The sequence below is a fragment of the Eubalaena glacialis genome, chromosome 14 (assembly GCF_028564815.1).
Source record: "Eubalaena glacialis isolate mEubGla1 chromosome 14, mEubGla1.1.hap2.+ XY, whole genome shotgun sequence".
Classification (NCBI taxonomy): domain Eukaryota; kingdom Metazoa; phylum Chordata; class Mammalia; order Artiodactyla; family Balaenidae; genus Eubalaena; species Eubalaena glacialis.
Window position 1 is genome coordinate 36,258,262 of NC_083729.1, and position 20,473 is coordinate 36,278,734.

The 20,473-nt window shown below is 37.3% G+C and overlaps 1 protein-coding gene across 2 annotated transcripts in view; it reads right to left on the reverse strand.

Moving 5' to 3' along the window:
- THADA (THADA armadillo repeat containing) overlaps positions 1 to 20,473 on the reverse strand; it is a 318,246-nt gene that overhangs the window by 239,502 nt on the left and 58,271 nt on the right. For both annotated transcript variants that reach the window (XM_061210468.1, XM_061210467.1), the window contains exon 22: positions 15,381 to 15,490. In XM_061210468.1, the coding sequence (XP_061066451.1) occupies positions 15,381 to 15,490 (110 nt within the window). The remainder of the gene's footprint in view (positions 1 to 15,380; positions 15,491 to 20,473) is intronic.

A 20,473-nucleotide genomic window follows, 5' to 3' on the forward strand; every position in this document is an offset into this window, starting at 1 on the left:
ACATATTCATATACACATTTTTGAAAGTGTATTTTAGTAATCATTTTAGCTTTCTCAAGTGTGGCCTATCACAAATAAAATTTTCATCCACATCCTATGGAGACAATAAAGCAAGTTATTTGGAAAGAACCTTAAACATTTTAAAGGTATTTGGACCTTACTGTTAGTGAGATTCTGCTGTACTATGTTAATTGTTATTCTAGAGTGCTTAAAAACATGTGACTTTTAAAAAATTTTTCATCTTATGCCCTAATATACAGTTATATAACATTATCCTAAGAAATAGCGTATTTAATGTTAGATAGGCACAATTATTTTAGAAGGATCATAATTGGATTTAACTAAAATTAATACGAAAATAAAGAGGTAAAGTCCAAAGGAAAAATACTCTCTCTTTTTTAAATTGAAGAAGACAGTCTGCAGAAAGATAACTGATTTCTAATTTGTAGAGAGAATTAGAGCTCTTAGAAACATGTGGGGTTTTTTTTAATTGAAGTATCATTGATTTACAATGTTGTGTTAGTTTCTGGTGGGGACTTTTTTTTCTTTATTTTAGTTTGGTGTTAAGATAGACAACTTCAGTTTCTGACTAACATTCCAAATAGCAACTCAAATTTAGTTGTTTATGTCTTGTATAGAACAAAATATACATAAATAATACTACTTTGAAGGAGGCATTTTTTTAAGTTTGACATGGGCCTAAAAAACATTATTTCAGCCACAAATGTTACAACCAAATCTCCCTACTCCCAGCAGGCCCTGTAATTTTAAAGGTTTCCTTTTAGCCTGGCTTAAAGTCTATCACCTTGTTCCTGCTTCTTCCCCCTCAGCTCCCTCAGCCATAAAAACCAGCCATCAACAGACTGAACCACAAAATTAAAAGAGATTCAAAGACAGAACAACCAAATGCAAAGTGTGAACCTTGTTTAGATTCCAACTTGAAAAAAACAAATTTAAAAAAAGATACTTTGAAATAATACAGATAGTTATGTATATATTAGATATTATATGACACCAAGGAATTATTTATAGGATGTGCCAATGGCATTGCGGACATGGAAGAAAGTGTATTTTTTAGAGAGGCACACTGAGGTGCATAGGAGTAAAAATAACATTTCAGGGATGTACTTTGTAATACTTCAGCAAAGGACAATGAAAGGGATAGATGAAGCAAGTGTGGCAAGGCAACTGCTGAACCTGGGTGATGGATAAAGGTGGTTCATCACATTATTCTCTCTCTCTCTCCCTATACACACACACACACGTGTGTGTGTGTGTATATATATATATATATGTTTGAAATTTTAATACGCTTTATGTTTGTAATTTATGTTTGAAAATTTTCATAATAAAAAATCCATTTCTATGTTTGAATTTTTTATAATAAAAATAATCCTCCCATACTTAATGTTACTTACATTACTGAAGTTACTTCCCAATCACTGGGTTTGTATCTTTTAAAAATTATGATAAATGCATCTGTTTCACAGAATAATTTCTCTAGTATACTACTAACATTGCCAATGTGGTATAATCCTCACACAGTTGCCCAGTCAAAAGCTGAAATCTAAATCCCTAGGAGTTGTTATTTAAGTGCTAATGATACAGTTATGGATTACTGCCTTTTTTTGCTCATTTTTCATTGTCTTTTAAGTATATTTGGGTTAATTTACACCACAATGGGTGAGCAGAGAAAAAAACAAAGAGAGAATTAAAGCAAAGTCACCTTTCTGTGATCTAACCATCCAAGAAAAAGCTGGAGTCACAGAGGTGAAAAAAGAAAAGACTACTTGATCTAAGGTTATCTGTGGATTTCATTTACTTATATTTTCTTCCCCACCACAGGACCACTGGCAGTGAAGGATTGGCTTACAGATAATGCTTCAGATGAAGGTTAAGTATTCCTGTAGGAATTCACTATGTAAGAAAAACGAAAGGGGAAAAGGAACTGCAGGAGATGAGGGGTACTTTCCTATTTCCTTATTTTTCTATCAAGTGCACTGAAATACTAGTACAACAAATACTAGTTCAATAATGCTCCTCCTCCTCAACGCTGTCCCGGGCCTCCCTGAGCTGGCACACAGAGCTTCTAGCAAAATCAACCAATCCGAGAAGGCAGGCAGGTCTGGGATCAGAGTGGGCCACCTCACCAGGCATCACCCTTCCTTGCCTGAACTTACAATGGCTCTTGACTATTAAGAAATCTTGAGCTAACTCATTTTCCATCTTGATCAAATCTTCCAGTTGGAAAGGTCCCCTACGTCCTGGCTCCAGCCCTCCTACTTGAATCTAACCTTAAAAATTCTTCCAAATTCCTATGCAGACTTTCTGTTCTAGTAAGGTCGTTCACTTTGCAAATTGCAGTTCTTTGTTGATCTGGAATAAACCCATTTTTGCTGGAGAAATAATTGGCAGTCTATTTGTTTTAAGTCAACAGCTGATACCGGAGATCTGCTGAGTTCTAGCTCTAGAAGTAGAAGTAATGGCCAGGAAGTCAGTTCCTGTGGGGTAACTTGCCTACCTCCCAGGAAACAGGGAATTTCAGTGGCTTCCTCTCCCATGAAAGGTTGTAAAGGCTACTGCCAGAGCTGCTTGGGGCTAAAGCAGTATGAAAAGCCATGGGTCCAAGGGAGACTCTATCAACCAGGCTGATTACTAACTAGGTGACCAGATCTGTCATATCCCCAGTATCACTGTGGATGGAAGATCCAAAATGCCACTATTTAATCTAGTTCCTCTGCTAGAAAGGAATGAGCCTAGAGAGAGAGAAATAAATAAACTAATTAAAAAGCCTCCCAATCATAGCCAACAAACCAAAATTCAAAACAGAAATAAGGTTTTTATTAAAAAAGACGATCTAAAAAAATCAGTAATTAGAACATAAATTCACTCTACATGAAGCTTAATTTTATGGAGCAGTCTGACAAAAACATTAAAATAACTGCTTAGATACTCAAGAGCTAAATGAAGGAATAACTTTCACACTATTTTTAATCTAGCAAAAAGAGATGGCGGGGAGAGAAATTAAATAATTTACCCAAGGTTATATACAACTAACAAGTGACAGAGAGAGAACAAAAATGTAGATTGACACCAAAGCTCTTGCTTAATAAATTAAAGGCATTATTTCAAGGTGCCTGTCCTAAATGCTCAGATATACATTTGGTTTGATCTGGTTCATGATATAGGTATTATCAACTCTCTTACTATTTCCTTCAGTAGGTTTCATTCAGTCATTTGGAAAAAAGATCTATTAAGTACCTAGTAGTTGCTTGGCACTATGCTGTGCCCTAGGAAAGGAGCAGTAGAATAAAAATTCCAAATTACACATAATTCAGGAAGCAGGTTCCTATGGATCTAGAATGCATTACCAGAGTATATTGTTTTTAAGGACTGCCTTCCTAATCACGTTTTACTCAGGTTACCGTTCAAATTGATTTCAGTCCCTGAATATCCACCATCAGAGGAGGGGTTAAAATAGTTTTGAAACAAACTGGTGATATGGATAGAAAGCTAGCTGGAGAATCAAAATATCCTATAGAAAATCCACTCAGCGGACAACCTACTTGTGACTGACTTGAGGTAAACTGTGTCACACTCAACTCCCTTAGACGACTGGGGACATTTATTACTGTTAATTAACTGTTTTCTTACATTAACTGAATGACTCATCGCTGGCCTAAAGAAATTACGTCACCTTCAAACACAAAGCAACTAATTTCACATTTTAAATGTGAAATACATTTAAAACCGATATATGAAGCAAAATTCCCAGAAAATTATCAAAACTCAATTGCCAGGAAATTAATTATGTGTAACCTCAACTGAGTAAAGGTTAAGCCTCTACCAATATCTTCATTTCCCAAATAATAATTTACTTACCAAGCTGTTATCACTAAGGGTTTTTTGTTTGTTTGTTTTTTGTTTTAGCACAAGAAGGAAGTAAATTCTTTCCCTTTCCCCTAAACACACTTTTACTTTGTCAGGTTTAAGAGCAACTCCAAATGAAAATTCATTCAAATAAATAAGTTATTGGGTACAGAAAAGTAAATGTCAATAAAAACAAAGCTACTTATTTACTGATTGTTAATAAACTTTTACCTTACCATGGTTCCTTATTTTTCATTTGCTAATTATTTAAATAATTCTAAATAATGCGAAGAAAAAAATGAGTGCTTTTGGAACAAAACCAGGATTTGTCCCTAACCTTGATACAGAGTAAATGATGTGTATTTACTCAGGCTCAATATCATTAGTCATCACCATCACCATCTGAATGAAAACAGCTATAAACAATAATTTCAAAAATAACAAACACTTAGTCTAGCTATTCAGAACAACAAACTTAGCTAAAACACTGCATATCACATATCAGAGTGGATGATACACAGGCAACCAAGGGGGGAATGATTAGTACTGGTCTGATATACACTACAAAGACCTAAGAGTATTCCTTCCTTCATATGGATGAAAACAGGAAACTGAAAAACATGTACCTTTCTACATTAAAAACAAAAAAAAAAGTGAGGTTTCAGGGAAAGTAGAAGAAAGATAATCTGATCATTTCAGATATCACTTCTAAACCTCTACCATATTAGTGTTGTTATGAGGAATTCGAGTTTTCTCACTCACCCAAGTCCAAAGTTTTGCAAAGCAAAGCTTTAGCTGCCTATAACATAAAAAGCAGGTCAGACTATTGATTTTAAACTGGAGTCGGGAGGGGGGGCTATACCCGTATACTTGGAGCAGTCATATCTTTTAGATTTAAAACAGAAAATTATCCACAATGTAAAAAAAAGGTGTTTGCTTTCACAAGTTACATGCTTTAAACATTCCAGGCACTAATCTGAAACTATCATCCACTGATGATACTGAACAAGCTGATCTAAGGTTCCAGGTACAAGTAGAAAAAGAGTCAGGAGGAGGATAAAGGCAGCTTGGAAAGATACAGCACACTTTCTGGGAACAGAAACTTTATTTATTTTATATTCATGTCACTTCTCGTTTGTCCCATCCAGCCCTTCTCCCCTCTTCTATATGCAACTTCATAACACACACATATACACTTTATTTATTGATCATCATAAAGCTACTTACTAGGGTCCATACATACTAATGTCTGTTCAATTCCCAAGATACCTTTTATTTTTATATCCATTTGGTTGGAGGCTCTCAGGAAAAAAAAAAAAAAAAATTTCCAGGAAGCGCAAGATCCTGGCTCACAAAGCCCGACATATTTGAACAACCTCATTCAACTATCTTATATCATTCTGTTGTTTAAACACACCAAAGGCTTTTGCATTAACTGTTCCCATTGCTTGGAAAGCTCTTCCCTTAGAAAGCTGCTGCTTCTTGTCATCCAAGCCTTGGCTTACTTTAGTGTAGGGGGAAAGAAAGACTTTTCCTTAACACCAAACTTTATCACATCAAAATACATATGGTTATCTGACAGTTTATTATTTTGTAGATGGCCTTTAAAATATAAACTCTATGATATCAGAGACACACTCTGTCCTGTCCACTTCTTTATTTCCCAGCACCCAGAACGGGGCCTGGCATCCCAATAGGGAGCTCAATAAATATCTGTTGAATAAATGAACAACTTACGACTTATCAGCTCCATTAAGTGTACCATTCTAAAAAACCAGGCTGACAGAGGGCTTCCCTGGTGGCGCAGTGGTTGAGAGTCTGCCTGCCAGTGCAGGGGACATGGGTTCGAGCCCTGGTCTGGGAGGATCCCGCATGCTGCGGAGCAACTGGGCCCGTGAGCCACAATTGCTGAGCCTGTGCGTCTGGAGCCTGTGCCCCGCAACAAGAGAGGCCACGACAGTGAGAGGCCCGCGCACCGCGATGAGGAGTGGCCCCCGCTTGCCGCAGCTGGAGAAAGCCCTTGCACGGAGGCGAAGACCCAACGCAGCCATAAATAAATAAATAAAATTTAAAAAAACCAGGCTGACAAACCAAGAGGATATAGTAATTGGAAAAGAAAGTATAAACAAAAGTGCTTTCCAATGACAAGAGGTGCCACCATTAGAGCCAGCAGATGATTCAACTCCTTAGCTTCCTCAAACAGGTATGAACACATTCATAATCTCCACATACCAAGGTCATAGCACTGATATGAAGATATTTTCTACTGAAATCCCCAATCAAAATCAACTCTGTTAGCCTAAATACTATCCCAAGAGATCATTTTTTCCCAATATTCAAGAAAAAAAACCAAGGATGGGGTTCAAAACCCAGTAGAGGGTTCCAGTTTGTATACTGTTTAACCGAGGTTTGTATGGTTGTGAACATGGGGTAGAAAGATGTTTCAAAGAACCAATGTTTCTGAGTTCTAACAAATACAACATTTAATCCCAGATTATAACCATTTCCCTTCTCTCTTAAGGCTCTTTAGGAGACCAGGCCTGTGCCTTCAACTATTTCCTCTGTATGGGTGACTCTCAAATATATACCTCTAGTAAGAGTGACCAGTGTCCCTGTCAGCCTGGGACAGAAACGTTTCCCAGAATGCTGGACTTCCAGTGCTAAAAAATTGGAGGAGTCCCAGATCACCCTATCTCCAACTCTGACCCTTCTCCCCATCTCCTGACCTGTATTTCCAACTGTCTGCTATCCCTCTAGGCAGCCTCCCAACACCACCACAAACCTGACATGTCTAAAGTATTATCCTGCCTCCGATCAGGCCCTTCTTCCTGCCTTGCTTATTTTGTTAATGCATTAATCATTCTTCCCATAAATCGGGACAGACAGCTCAGTAAGTGGACTTTTTTCTTGGTCTTCCATTTCTGCCCTGTAAATAATCTAATTGATTTCTCTAATACCAAAATTAAAAGGCTAGGCTAGAAATCCCTCTAAGAACAAGAACCACGTTTTACCAATATTTTACCCTCTATAATGCCTACCTATCACAATTTCTTACATAAAGCAGGTGATCGATATACTTGTGTTGAACTGCTAACTCTGAAGCAGAATGAAGTTCAAAAAAACCATTTGGATTCTAGTGCTGGCTCTGTCACCAACTAGTTGTGTGGCTATGGACAAATCACTTGATTTCTCAATGCCCAAGAATGAAAATAAAATCATTGTAAAAATGCTTTGAAATTCAATGAGATATTATTACCTGGGTTACTGTTTCAAAGAGAGAAAGCAATGCCCCTAAATTATATAAGTACCCAAAGCTCCTGATGTGACTGTCCCCAAAACACCTCAACATGGCCTCACACAAGCTGCAGTCCCTTGTTCAGGTCTTCACATGCCTCTCTTAGTTCTACGGAGTTAAACGTTTCAAATTTAGATCCTAACATATGTCTCTAGGTTCATAGCAACTCTGGCTTACCACATTGTACTCTCAATGGTCAAACAGAGTGTTTCTAACACAGGCACATAGAAGATGTTCAAGAAATCGCTTGTTGAATAAATAAGGACCCACTAGTGTTGGCGCCAGCTGCTGCATATTAGCTGTCCTTCCATTAGGCACATGATTGAAAAACTAGGTGTAGAAAAGAAGGGCTAAAAACTGTAACGCTCCTCAATGGTGAAGTCACTGTGCCTAGAAAAACACAATAATAGCCTAACCTAGAGTTCTGACTATTCAATGAACCTTCTGTCTACTCCCCAGCAAGGAAAGATTATTTCACAAGGAAGTGATTTCAAAACTCCAGAGTTGCTGGTGTTTATGATAATGAAGGAATTGGAAGGTAAAAATGGAACCATGCACGGCTCCCAAGAACAATGCAACAAACTCTAGCTGTTTGTTTTGGTTCCTCATCACACAATCCAGGGGGCAGCAAGGAAAAGGGCAAGGTCCCTGAGTGAAACAGACCATGATTGGCTGTGCCAGCTCCATGCACTCAACAGCCCCAGCCGTGGGGAATTCCAAGCCTGCTTGGGTTAGCGAGTGCCTCTCCACTAGAAGAGCAGACATCCTCTTTGTCTGAAGGCTCTTTTCTTTTATTTCACTCCCATGTCAAATTAATACAAAATATACAGTGTCTTTAGTCTCTGAGTACCTCATAAAAATTGGAACTTTCTTATGAGGGATTCAAAGTTCTTCATAAGCAAGCCTCACTAAATGTTATTAATCCACAAAAGTCTCCCAAGAGATCAGTTTACCAGTTCTAAAGGAAGTTTACTAAAAATATATCCAAGTTCCCTGATCTTTCATACCCAAAATCCCCAGACTTTCCCAATCAGAAACTAGAAAGCAGTATTGTACCATGAGTAGAATGCTCAGAATTTAAAAAGGCCTTAGAAAGCTGGATTCTCTTTTATTTTATCAAAGAGGACACAGCAGCCCAGAGAGATTTACATGGTTTTCCTAGTATCAACAGAGCTGGTAGGTAGAACTCACTTCTAACTGGTACCTCAATATTCTTTCCTCTACACTCCGAGGGAGGCAGTGGTTAAGGATGGGGGTGTGGGAGGATCAGACCACTCTGATGTTCCTGTTCTTCACAGTCAAGGAACAGTAGACATTAGGGGCTTCCCTGGTGGCACAGTGGTTAAGAATCCACCTGCTAATGCAGGGGACACGGGTTCGAGCCCTGGTCTGGGAAGATCCCACATGCTGCGGAGCAACTAAGCCCGTGCGCCACAACTACTGAGCCTGCGCTCTAGAGCCCGCGAGCCACAACTACTGAAGCCCACATGCTTAGAGCCCGTGCTCCGCAACAAGAGAAGCCACCGCAATGAGAAGCCCACGCACCGCAATTAAGAGCAGCCCCCGCTCGCCGCAATTAGAGAAAGCCCGCACGCAGCAATGAAGACCCAACACAGCCAAAAATAAATAAATAAATTTTATTAAAAAAAAAAAAACGAAAGAAAGAAATAGTAGACATTAAAAAAAGGGGGGGCTGACAGGAAAGAGGCGGGAGGTGTTGTTTTTGGGTTTTTTGTATTTGTTTGTTTGGTTTGGTTTTTCTATGCTAAGTGCTATAGCTTGAGTCCCTACCAAAAGTAACAGAAATGAACAGGCCAGTCCATGGCTGGTGTGTCTTTGTGTTGTCTTGAGAAGATCACTGAAGCAAATTATTGTTCTATAAACAGATTAGTCCAATTTCTATCCACAAAGCTATCTCACTGGTAGTGGGTAAGTATTCTAAGATAAGCATAAAACCCAGACTGAAATCAAATTACATATGCTGTATACCCAACTAATTGGTCATTAGACTATTTTGTGCCAATAAATCAGGTTCCCTGACTACAGAGTGGCTCTCCAATGGCTTCATCCATCCACCTAAGGATGGCAACACAGAGCTATTTTTTGTTGAGTTCTGATTAGCTATATTATGATTGTTAATTGAGAAATGTTACCTTCATTTCCTCAGACTCTTTCAGTATTGTTATTTTTCCTAACTTAGAGGTTTTTTCCCAAGCTCCTATTATTTCATAAGCTAAATTCTCCACTCCATTCATTCTTTGGTCAAGTATTGTGTTTATTATTTCAAGGTTCGTGTTTATTATTTCAATTAAACTAAACAGTGACAGATGTGCAGGAAGGTTGTGTGCATGTACATGCACATTTTAAAAACAGGGAACATAGCCCTGAAGCATGGAGATATTTTAAGCCTGAAAAACGTTTTGCCCAAATGAGATCCAGTGAGAAAGCTATATATCAACAGAAGCCATCTTAACCTCCCTCACCACCATCAAATATTGCTGAAGTTTACTGCAGGCTAAAACATCAGGGGGCTATTTTGAAGGCTCAGCTGCAGGCACAGGCAATAATAACGATGACCAAATATAAATTGAATTACCAATCAGAAAGCCATGGGGGGAAGGGCAAGATACAGTGGATTAAAAGAGGTGGTTAGAAGGATGTAACAAATTGTTGGTTCTCTTAATATTTAATACAACCATTGCCTGAGATCAAGGAGGAAAAAATTAATATTAAAAACTCTGGGACTTTACTAACAAAGCTGAGATAGAAGTTACTCACTAAGAACAAGATTCCTTCATTATTGAGTCTAAAAAGACTCAGTATTATTATGAGAACTTTAAAAATGATTATTCAAAGTTCCAGAAAGAAGGTAATATCTTAACTACGGAGTGGGCTTAAAAATAAAAATCCAAGGGTCACAAACCAAAGACACAAAGTTTTAGATTTTAAACATTAAGACATTCTAAAAAATAAATTAAAAAGAAAAAAATCATTAAGACATTCTAGTTTCCCCAAATCCTTTTTTTTTTTTTTTTTTTTAAAAAGCAAGATAGATCCAAACCACTGGACCAAATAACATGTAAGTCGGAAGGGGTGGGGAGAATTGGAGTTAAGACCTAATTTTTTCTTTAATTTGTTTATTTAATTTATTTATCCCCAAATCCTTTTAATCCACTATAGAAATGGGAAAATTAAAGGATTTTCTTCTCTATGTAAAGTATTAATATGGCTTCCCAGAGTGGATGATCACTTAGTTATTCTTTATTTAATTATTAATATTTCAAATGAAAATCACAGGATACTCAAAAAGTGTCCTAGACACATCTGCCAAAGGAGATGAAAATAAAGGCTTAAACAAGATTATATATTTTTTATTTCTAGAGTTGAATGACTTTCTCCCCAAACCTCATATATTACATTCTACATTTATTTCTTGCTCGACTGCATATTCTTTAGAGACTTGGTCTTTCATTCTCCAGTAGAGTGAAATTATTTTTTCATTATTATATTTCAAAGGTTCATAAGAAGTCTTCTGTTGAATTTGAATTGTAGTAGCTATAATTAACTGATGAAAGTTGAAATACATATTTAAATTACTTCTGTCCACCATAATTGTGGACGTCCATGAGTCAGTAGTAGCATTTTATGACAAAAATTGCTAAATGTCAGCAGTTCATTTTTTCAGGCCAACAATGTGAGAATGATTGTAATCAGTGCAGTAAATATTCATAGGTTAAGCTACATTTCAATAAGCAGAGCAATTCAAACAAATGAAGAGTAAGACAATATCAGGTACTCATGAACCTCCCTTCTAGATTTAGAATTGTAGACAACAACTTAATCCCCTTAGAGTTAAGCTTTTTTTTTTTTTTAATTATTTATTTATTTATTTTTGGCTGTGTTGGGTCTTCGTTTCTGTGCGAGGGCTTTCTCCAGTTGCGGTGAGCCGGGGCCACTCTTCATCGCGGTGCGCGGGCCTCTCACTGTCGTGGCCTCTCTTGTTGCGGAGCACAGGCTCCAGACGCGCAGGCTCAGCAGCTGTGGCTCACAGGCCCAGTTGCTCCGCGGCATGTGGGATCCTCCCAGACCAGGGCTCAAACCCGTGTCTCCCGCACTGGCAGGCAGACTCTCAACCACTGCGCCACCAGGGAAGCCCTAAGCTTTTAATTTATGGCTGAACAAATGAAAACTAGATTCCCTGCTTGGCACCCTAGTTTAGAATTGTTTATTTTCACTGAAAGAATAACTTAAAATACTAAGATTATAGAGCGTAAATAAGCAAATATGAATTTCATCAAAAACCTGAATTTACAGTGATAACTTTAATGCATTTAACCACTCTAATCAAATGCTTAAGCAGGTAATTATGCATGGGCAGGTGATTATGTTTTTTAAAGAGCGCATGAATATTTCACCAAATTCTAAATAGAAAGGACCATATAAGAAATCAGATTCTAGAAAATTAACTCAACATATTGTGTGTGTGCGCACAAGTGTTGCTTTCAAAAAATTCCCAGAAAAAAGAATAGTGCCTCCCATTCCTATTTATTCTTAGATGATTGTTTAATAGTGAAGTCAATTTACATTTGAAGACATTCTGAATAATCCTGTTAAACATCAATTCAAACAATGTGGCTCATGTTTAACTCTTCGGTTATTTACCCATTAATCTCTTTAAGTACTTGCTTCCTTAACACAGCTGTAGTTCAAGGGGTGGCCAGCAGTTGGCCTCCATTTCAGTGGATTTTCCTGAAAGCCCAGATTTCTTTCCGCAAACTTTAAAACACTGTATGCCTAAATAAATTTTTCATAACTTAAAAGCTTTCAGAAGGATCCAAAAGAAATACATTTGCTTTTAAAAATAAAAACCAAACAAAAGGAAGCCACACATACTGCAAAGATGTTCTCCGTAAAACATTCTGTTCAGCAGATCTGAAATGTCTCCAAAGGGATCAAGAACCACTTGGTTTGGAAGCAACAGTTGGGAACTCATAACAGGTTGGTTAAAAGCCAATAGTGACAGCCATGAGGAGATCTTTACAGCAGATTAGGAGTGGCTGAGATACCAGGCACTGGGCCTTGCCTCACCTCCCCACTCCATTTATTTGGAATGCCTTCAACTGTACTTTCAACTACAAAGTACAGTTGTTCAGAAGCCTCTGTCCTTGGTCCTCTGTTCTTTTCTCCTTTTAAGCTCTTCCCTAAAGACTGCAATCCTACTAGCTACAATATTTATGAAGACGGCATAAATCTACATCTCTGTTTCTGCAATAGCACCCAAACTAATCCCCTATCTCCCAGTTCTGACTTAAATATTTCCACCAGGATATGCCACCATCATGTCACACTCAACACATACAAAGCAAATGTATTCACCATTATCAAAGTAATCTCCTCTTTCAGTCTCCTTGCCTTTGGTAACATCAATCCCACTTTTCTGGTCACCAAAAATTAAACCACAGGAACAGTTGTGGACTCCCTGGGGACCTCTATCACACACATTCAGTTTACTTCACATGGCAGATTGCATTCTTCAAAGATGGCCACCACTATATCTCCCATCCCACACGTATTTCTACAATACGATCTTGCCACTTTACCATCAAATGGTGACGTTTAATTCCTCTCCCCTTGAATCCGACTGGCCTTAAGACTCATTTAGAACCAAAACAATGTGACTGAAGCAATGCCATGAGACTTCCAAGGCTAGGTCAGAAAAGACCATGAAGCTTCTGCCTGGTTCTCTTGGAATAGTCTCTCTGAAGGAAGCCAGCTGCCATATAAGAATTTCAGCTACCCCAAGACTGCCATGCTGAGGGGCCACATGCAGTCCCAACTAGGCCCTATCTTCTAGCCATCCCACCAAGGTGCCATAATGTGAATAAAGCTGTCTTGGACCCTCCTGACCAGTTCATCTGCCAGCTGAACACCACCAATTGAATTCGATAAATACCCCGAGGAGAAGAACCACCCAGCTATGCACTGCCCTAATTCTTGACACATCAAACCATGAAATAAGAGATGTCCACAGCTTCTCTTCTAAGCATTCAAAACGTCATGTGTAGAGTTGTTACTATGTGGGGATAAATATTAACTGAGATGCCACTTCTTTCCCTCCATTCCCAGAGCCATCGACTCAGAGGAAGCGCTCATTACCTCAGCTCTAGATTGTTAGAGCCGATGCCAGTCTCTTCTCACTACCATCTGTCACTACAATCTATCTAACCTAACACCTCCAACTGAAAAACTACATTGATGCACCAACACCATAACCAACATCAATCTCATAATGTTTTACATTTGTAGAAAGTTTAATAATGCAAAAGAGTCTTCATAAATAGGTATTTTACTTGATCCATATACAAAAGCCAGAGAGATCTGTCAACAGGGCAAATATTCTTTTCCTTACTTTACAGATGAAGAAATCAGAGGCTGAGGAGAGTAACTTTTGTACAATCTCATTGCCAATAAACAGAATGGATGTAAGTAGAGCTAAGACCTCGTGTCATAGATTATTGCTATTTCTCCATTCTACATGCCTCCTATGATCTATGTCAGCTCAAAAATGTTCAATGCCTCTCTCCATCCCTACTACAGCAAATCTGCTTTCTAGGTATCCATAATTTGACCTCCATCTATCCAAATGTATGATATTGCCTAGTAACTCTACCACCAGCACCACCACCACAACAATCAGGCTGGCTCATTTACTCACCTAACAATATGCTATGCTGGTTCTAGCCTCTGAACATTTACTCATAAAGTCTCCTCCTTTCTCCTCCTATCTACTTAAACCTTACTCATGCATTAGCACAAATTCCACCTCCTCCAGCAAGCCCTCCTAGCCTTTCCTTGTTGCTTTCTCTCTGCTATTCCTACAGAATTTATAAATTTCACCCAAATTTTGACAATTACATTGGTTCATCTTGTTCAAGTGTCTTGGTCTCACTTTCCAGGCTGGTATTCAGCTAACACACATCCATACAGACAGCGATCTTGGGTGCTTACAGCCAGTGTCTGTTCTGACCAGTCAGTGCCCATGACGTACCATTTGTTAAATATTTTGAATTTCATCCCTGCTTATTTCCCCAACTAAACCATAAGCTCTTTGAGAACAGGAACCTTGTCTCATAAAGAAGTATTATATCCTCCAAGCCAAGCACAGTACTAAGCACACAGCTAGTGTTCAATATATATATTTGTTAATTGATTTGAAGGGAGGGAAGTGTGTTGTGTTGTGAGAAAAAAATATTCTTAAGTCATGTCTACACTGGAAAGAAAGAGCTGCAAAGACAACAAAATATTTTCAGGATCAGCAGTTAATGTCAAGGACATTTTTTAATGTATCATTTAAAGATATTCTGTGCAGCCCATAACTGCCAAAACGTTTTATAAATGTTTTACCAGGAGTGTGAAAAAAATGCTTCAAAAATATTCAAGGAGTAGATGTCTTAACGGCCCAAAATAAAATGTTTGCTGAGGCTACAAGGCTGGCAGAACTCTGCTTCATTTCAAAAAGTTTCCAGGCAATGGAAATGTTTTCCTGGAAAATACTACCTTTTATTTAGAGAACACTTGCCATGAACACTTAGTCATTAAGTAATTTAAGGTTTCCTCACAAGCTCTTTGGAGGAAATCTATTATATGAATGAATGAAATTATCAGCACCTATAATGTCAAAAAAACAAAACAAAACATTTGGCTAAATGTATGAAATCTACTTAAGTATTTTTCCAAGTAAGGGGGAAAAGTCCTTTATATTTTTTGGTCTATTTACTGTTCTTTTAAATTTTTCTATAAGATAAAATTATGAAGAAAAACACAAAATCCTTAAGTGTTTCTCTGTCTGTAACATACACAAATCCAAAAAACTGGAGGGCTTATTTTATTCCACAAGCCAAGTAGTTTTCAAACAGACAAAACAGTCATTTCATTCAATGAAAATAAATGGTAACTTCAAATCTATTTTTAGCAAAATCTTTGAGTTTGTGTCAAATCACCTTTCAATGAGAGAGCGACTCGGTTTGGACATTTCACTCCATCATCTTCAGTAAATCATACAATGAAACCTAAGAAAACAATTTCTTCCAAGAGTTTTGAAGCCAACTAAGTCCTGTTCTTTTAAACATCAAAAGACACAACTAAATTCTACTTCGAGCACATGGTTTGTACATTTAATCTTTTTAAAATTAAAGGGATATTCGCTTTGTTTTACCTGTTTAGGATTTCGGTGAGTTTCACAAAGCCAGTGTAAGCCAGTTCAAATGCTCCTCTGTGCCTGGACTGTAAAAGGTGCTGTTTAAAGTAATCTCCTATTTCTTTTACCTTCAAAACAAAATCAAAAATAAATATGCCATTTATGTTTACATTGACAGATGTATTTATGTCAGTCACATCATTTAGAACTCAGGTCTCGATGCCCACCTATTTAGCACCTATTATGCAACAGGTAACATTTTAAGCATTTTATACTATCACAATTAATTCTCACAATAATTCCACGAAAAAAGCACTATTATTATCTCCACTCTACAACTGGGAAAAATGAGGCCCAGAAAGGGCAAGTAACTTATTCAAGGTCACACAGCAAGTAGATGGTAGAACTAGTACGTAAATCCAGGCAATCTGGCTCCAGAGTTGGCCATCTTTAACTGCTAGGCTAGAACTGCCTCCCCATGCCAGATTCACAAATCTTGCTGTGTTCTCTTTGTTAGTTCATATCATTCAACACCAACAGCAAATCACACAAGGTGACAACCCTCACACACCTAGGCCTAGGTGAAATAATTACCTTTTAGTCCCCTCTTCAAAAAAATTTTTTTTCTATTATGGTTAAAATATACATAACATAAAATTTACCATTTTAACCATTTTTAAGTGTACAGTTCAGTGGCATTCAGTATATTCACTTTACTGTGCAACCACCATCCATCTACAGAATTTTTTTCATCTTCCCAAACTGAAACTCCAACCCATTAAACAATACTTCCCAATAATTACCTTTTAAAGATATACAAATATTAATGGCCACACAAGATTTACTGCAAAGGGCCTCCTGAAAAGTGACAGGCTTCACTTTGAGTCAGAACAATGGAGTTTTCCAGAATGCTACCCAATCGCTTTCCTACATGCTGCTTTTCTCCGTACAAGTTTAAACAAATAACAAATATGACAATCTACTTTTAAGAAGACATGACTGACAATTAGTTGCTGATGAAGTTTTGTACAGCATTAACTGTTAAAGTGGTTGGGTTGATTCTACATTTATACCATAAGATTTGGTAGCTGATAAGCTTTAGAGAATCCAGATTTTGTATAAAACTCAGGACCAAAGCTACAACTGGCTCTCTCTTGATCCAGGTCTCCCCAGCAGGTCACAGAATGGTGAAAAAGCAAGCTAACCCAAGATAGCTCACATAGGCTTATCTAGAAACAACTTCTACCTCAGCACAGTGACTGGTATTCTGCACACATTAGAGATGATAAACAGTAGAAAGAGTAGTTAAACATGTAACCATGGGCAACTGCCTCAGTCTCATCTATAAACTGGGAATAATAATAGCACTTGCCTCATAGATTGTGTATTAAAATGAGTTAATAAATCTAAAAGCTCAGCACAGGCCCTTAACTTATAAACCAGTTCAGTTCAATGTGACCTCTGTCTGGATTTCCAAATAGAAGAAAGCTAAAGACATACTCTAAACTCAAAATATATATGATGATACAAAGACGGGTGATACATTTAGAGAAATAAGAATCAGAAATGAGATCAAGAAAAAAACCAGAAAAGCAGGATATAACAGAAGTTTTAAAATTCTAACAATTTAATATCCCCAAAGAGTGTCATGTCATGTTCTTCAGCTAAAGTTTTCAGGTGAAGATCTGATGATATCCCTAATTTTTAATATTTTTTTACAAGCTACATACTACTAGTCGTCAAAAGTCAAGAGTCAGGGTAAGCCTTATCATTTTACCTTCAATACGTAATTTCAGAGTATATTTTGAACAGAATTATCAAGCACAAAATCTGAATTTAACCCCCAAGACATACCTGAAGCTCAATAACCCTACAAAACAGGACCAGAAGAAACATCAGTTAACTAACTTGTTATGACCATCATTTCTATTATTAGAGAAACAAAAGAAGATTTCTAAAAAGGTGTTTTAAGGCACAAAAAATAAAAACAGGAAGTCATAGAGATGGGGTCTCTCTAACATCCTTAATCTTTTTTTAATGTTACAGATATTAAAACATACTTCAGAAAAACAGAAATGTTACTGGTAAAGTGCTTCTCTGTGGACTTACAATCTAGTTCTTAAACAAAGATCAGATTTTCATTGCTTCCTTTACCTTAACTCCCTTCAAAGGGGCTTAAACCAAAAAGCATATAATAATATCAAAGACCTCAGAGGTGAATGAGACCAGTGGATGGTCTCTCTTCTGAAGGGTAGACCTCAACCCTAGGTAATCCTGGCCTCAGAAAACAGAATGAGATTCTAAAGACACAAGTGAGAGGTAGACCATTTTTTCTCATATCATTTTGCACTTAATTTCCCAACAAACCCACTTAGGTAACACCCAGGCTTAATATGAATTTTTCCCTTTGAAGAGAGTGCATTTCTATTAATCAGACAGTAAGTACTTTTTAGCACCCTGTCAAATGCTTAGCAGCTTAGTGCTGGGTAGACAAAGAACAAAACAAGATGTTTGTCCTCCGAAAGCTTTCAGAGAAAACCAATATGCTGGATGGTACCCATCAGAAGCTTAACAGCACTAAGAAATGACAGCTCTTTTTGCATTGAAATGAATAATTAGAAAAAGCTTCATGGCCAGGCCTTAAACAGGATATACATGAGTGAACCAATACAGAAAAGGATAATTAACATGAGAAGAAGCTGGCATACTAGAATAAGTGAACAAACATTTATTAAGTATCTGCTACCTGTCAGACACTTCACCGGGTCTTTTTACATGAATGAACACAGACTATACAGGAGAGTGATAGCAGACCTGGCTGAATGGCCTCAAGGTTTCGTGCTAGAAAATAGTGGAAGAAGACAGGGTTGCAAGGTAGGAATGTACCCTATCACAGTGGGTGGGAGGAGTCAACAGGGCAATGTGGTCCATGAGCAGCTGGACAGGGAAAAGGGGCCATGCTGACACTCTCCCCTTGGATGATCAGACTACAGGGAACATATTTAACCCTGTAGAAACTTATGACAATAGTAGAATCAGAAAAAGAATTTCAAAATTTTATTTAAAAAATGAAAAACTCCTCTGAAAATTCAACTCGATTGCCTTTCAATCTATCTATTAGATACTAAGCTCCTATTTAAAGTTCATAAAAACTATTCTTTTAACATGGATGATGTCTTTACAAAATATTTTCTTAATAAATAATATATATCTCAGAATTTCTGAAAGGCAATTAAAGTAAATATGAAAAAAAAAGGGCACTGATTTCTATTCTTAAAATGAAATTCTAATCACTATCTTTTTAAGTTTAGTGTATCCTGGTTCTAACTTTCCATAAAACCTACTTCTATAGGCAAATTAACATGCTTTATGGATTTACAGGGTATAAATTTCCACAGGGGAGGACAGCTACGTGCCATGTCTCTAGGCACCTATAATTCACCAACAGACTAAACAGGGGAGCTAAATGCTCACCTAGAGCATAAAACCCACAAAGGGCAAATGTAAATACATTTTTTGTTTGTCCTTTATCTAGATAGTAGAGAGAAATACAGGAGAAAAGTCAAAGCTAATTCCCCTCTTTATAAGTCAGTAAGTCCAAAAAGATTCAAGTATACAGGTGGGACATTTCTACAAAGAGAATGTGCAGTGGTTAAGATCTGGGATCCTGGAGCCAAGAGGGCTGAGTTCAGGAACCCTACTCAGCCTCCTTCTCAATACAAGCTAATTACATAAGTAACAGAGTTCTCTCATCTGTGGAATGGGGATAAAACTAGAACCTACTTCACAGGATTATTCCGAGAAATAAACGAGATTATGCAAATAAGCATTTAGCAGAGTACCTGGCAGAGAGTAGCAATCAATATTGCTAAATGTCAATTTTTGTTTTCATTTTGTTTCATCAAGTAGTGAGACTTAAACCCTAAACCTTAATTTAAATTTTACTTTAAGACACAGCCACAACCTTAGGAATGTCAACAGGAGTTTCTAATTCCACTTTGGTTAAATGGAATAGTTTATAAAAGTTTACACTACAGTAAGATAATTAACATTTTAAACTGGACTTTCATTCTCTACTACAGTGATTTCTTACTAACACTTGGGATTTCGTGAAAGCCCAAACATTGTCCTCCTACATAATAACAAAGATGATGGTTTCCTGGTACTCAGACATCTTCCCACCAGAACGTTTATTCTTTGTTTTCTGGCAAATCCTTAACCATGTGCCATTTTAACAGTTGCCCTTTAGTCTGACTTTTTGAAATGAATTTGTCTTGTATCCCCTATTACATTTCTAAGCCCTTTGAGGTCAGAGAACCACATATTCTATTTCTTAATATTCCCACAATGCCCTTGTAGTAAGGCAGTCAATAAATAGTTGACTAAATGATGTAATTACATGCTCAACTTCACTTCACAGCTTAAAAATGGTAACCTGCAACAGCTTAAAAACGGTAACGTGCATTCAGCACAGTTCAATGAATACTTACTCATAATTTCTAAAAAATAAACTTTGGTAAAAGAAAATACAAAAGGTAATTTCTTTAAGACTGACAAATGCTAATAAACATACATCCCACTTATAGTTCATTGACAAAAATCTAAAACAGTAACAAAAGGTACTGAGGGAACATATAAACCCAGTTAGCCATGTACATCATGAAAATTACAATAGAATGTAAAGCAGGAGTTTTTAAAATTGCTCATTTCTAATAGTTGGTAATTATTTTTAATCATGTGATTTCTGTGGCAATAATTCCTAGGAAGCGGAAAGCAGATACATTAAAAAAAACCCAAAACTACCCAAAAGCTTCTTTTTAGGAACATTAGGGGAAATATATAAACATATGAACTGATAGTCCAGGTAGAGGAAGTTTAAAAAAATCAGTAGGTACTGGGTATCCGATATCCCATGGAAAGAGGACCAACAATGTATCAAGCAAAAGCTCTGCATCAGCAAAGCATCCAGCTTGAAACCCAGACACACACCAGTCAGGAAGTTTGTGAGATAAGGTTGCATGCACTGCTCACTCTTTAAGGGTCTCGACTTACATCCCTCAAAGCTGGTTTTATCTCTGCCTCTTGGACAGGGACATTATGAAAGAACCTTT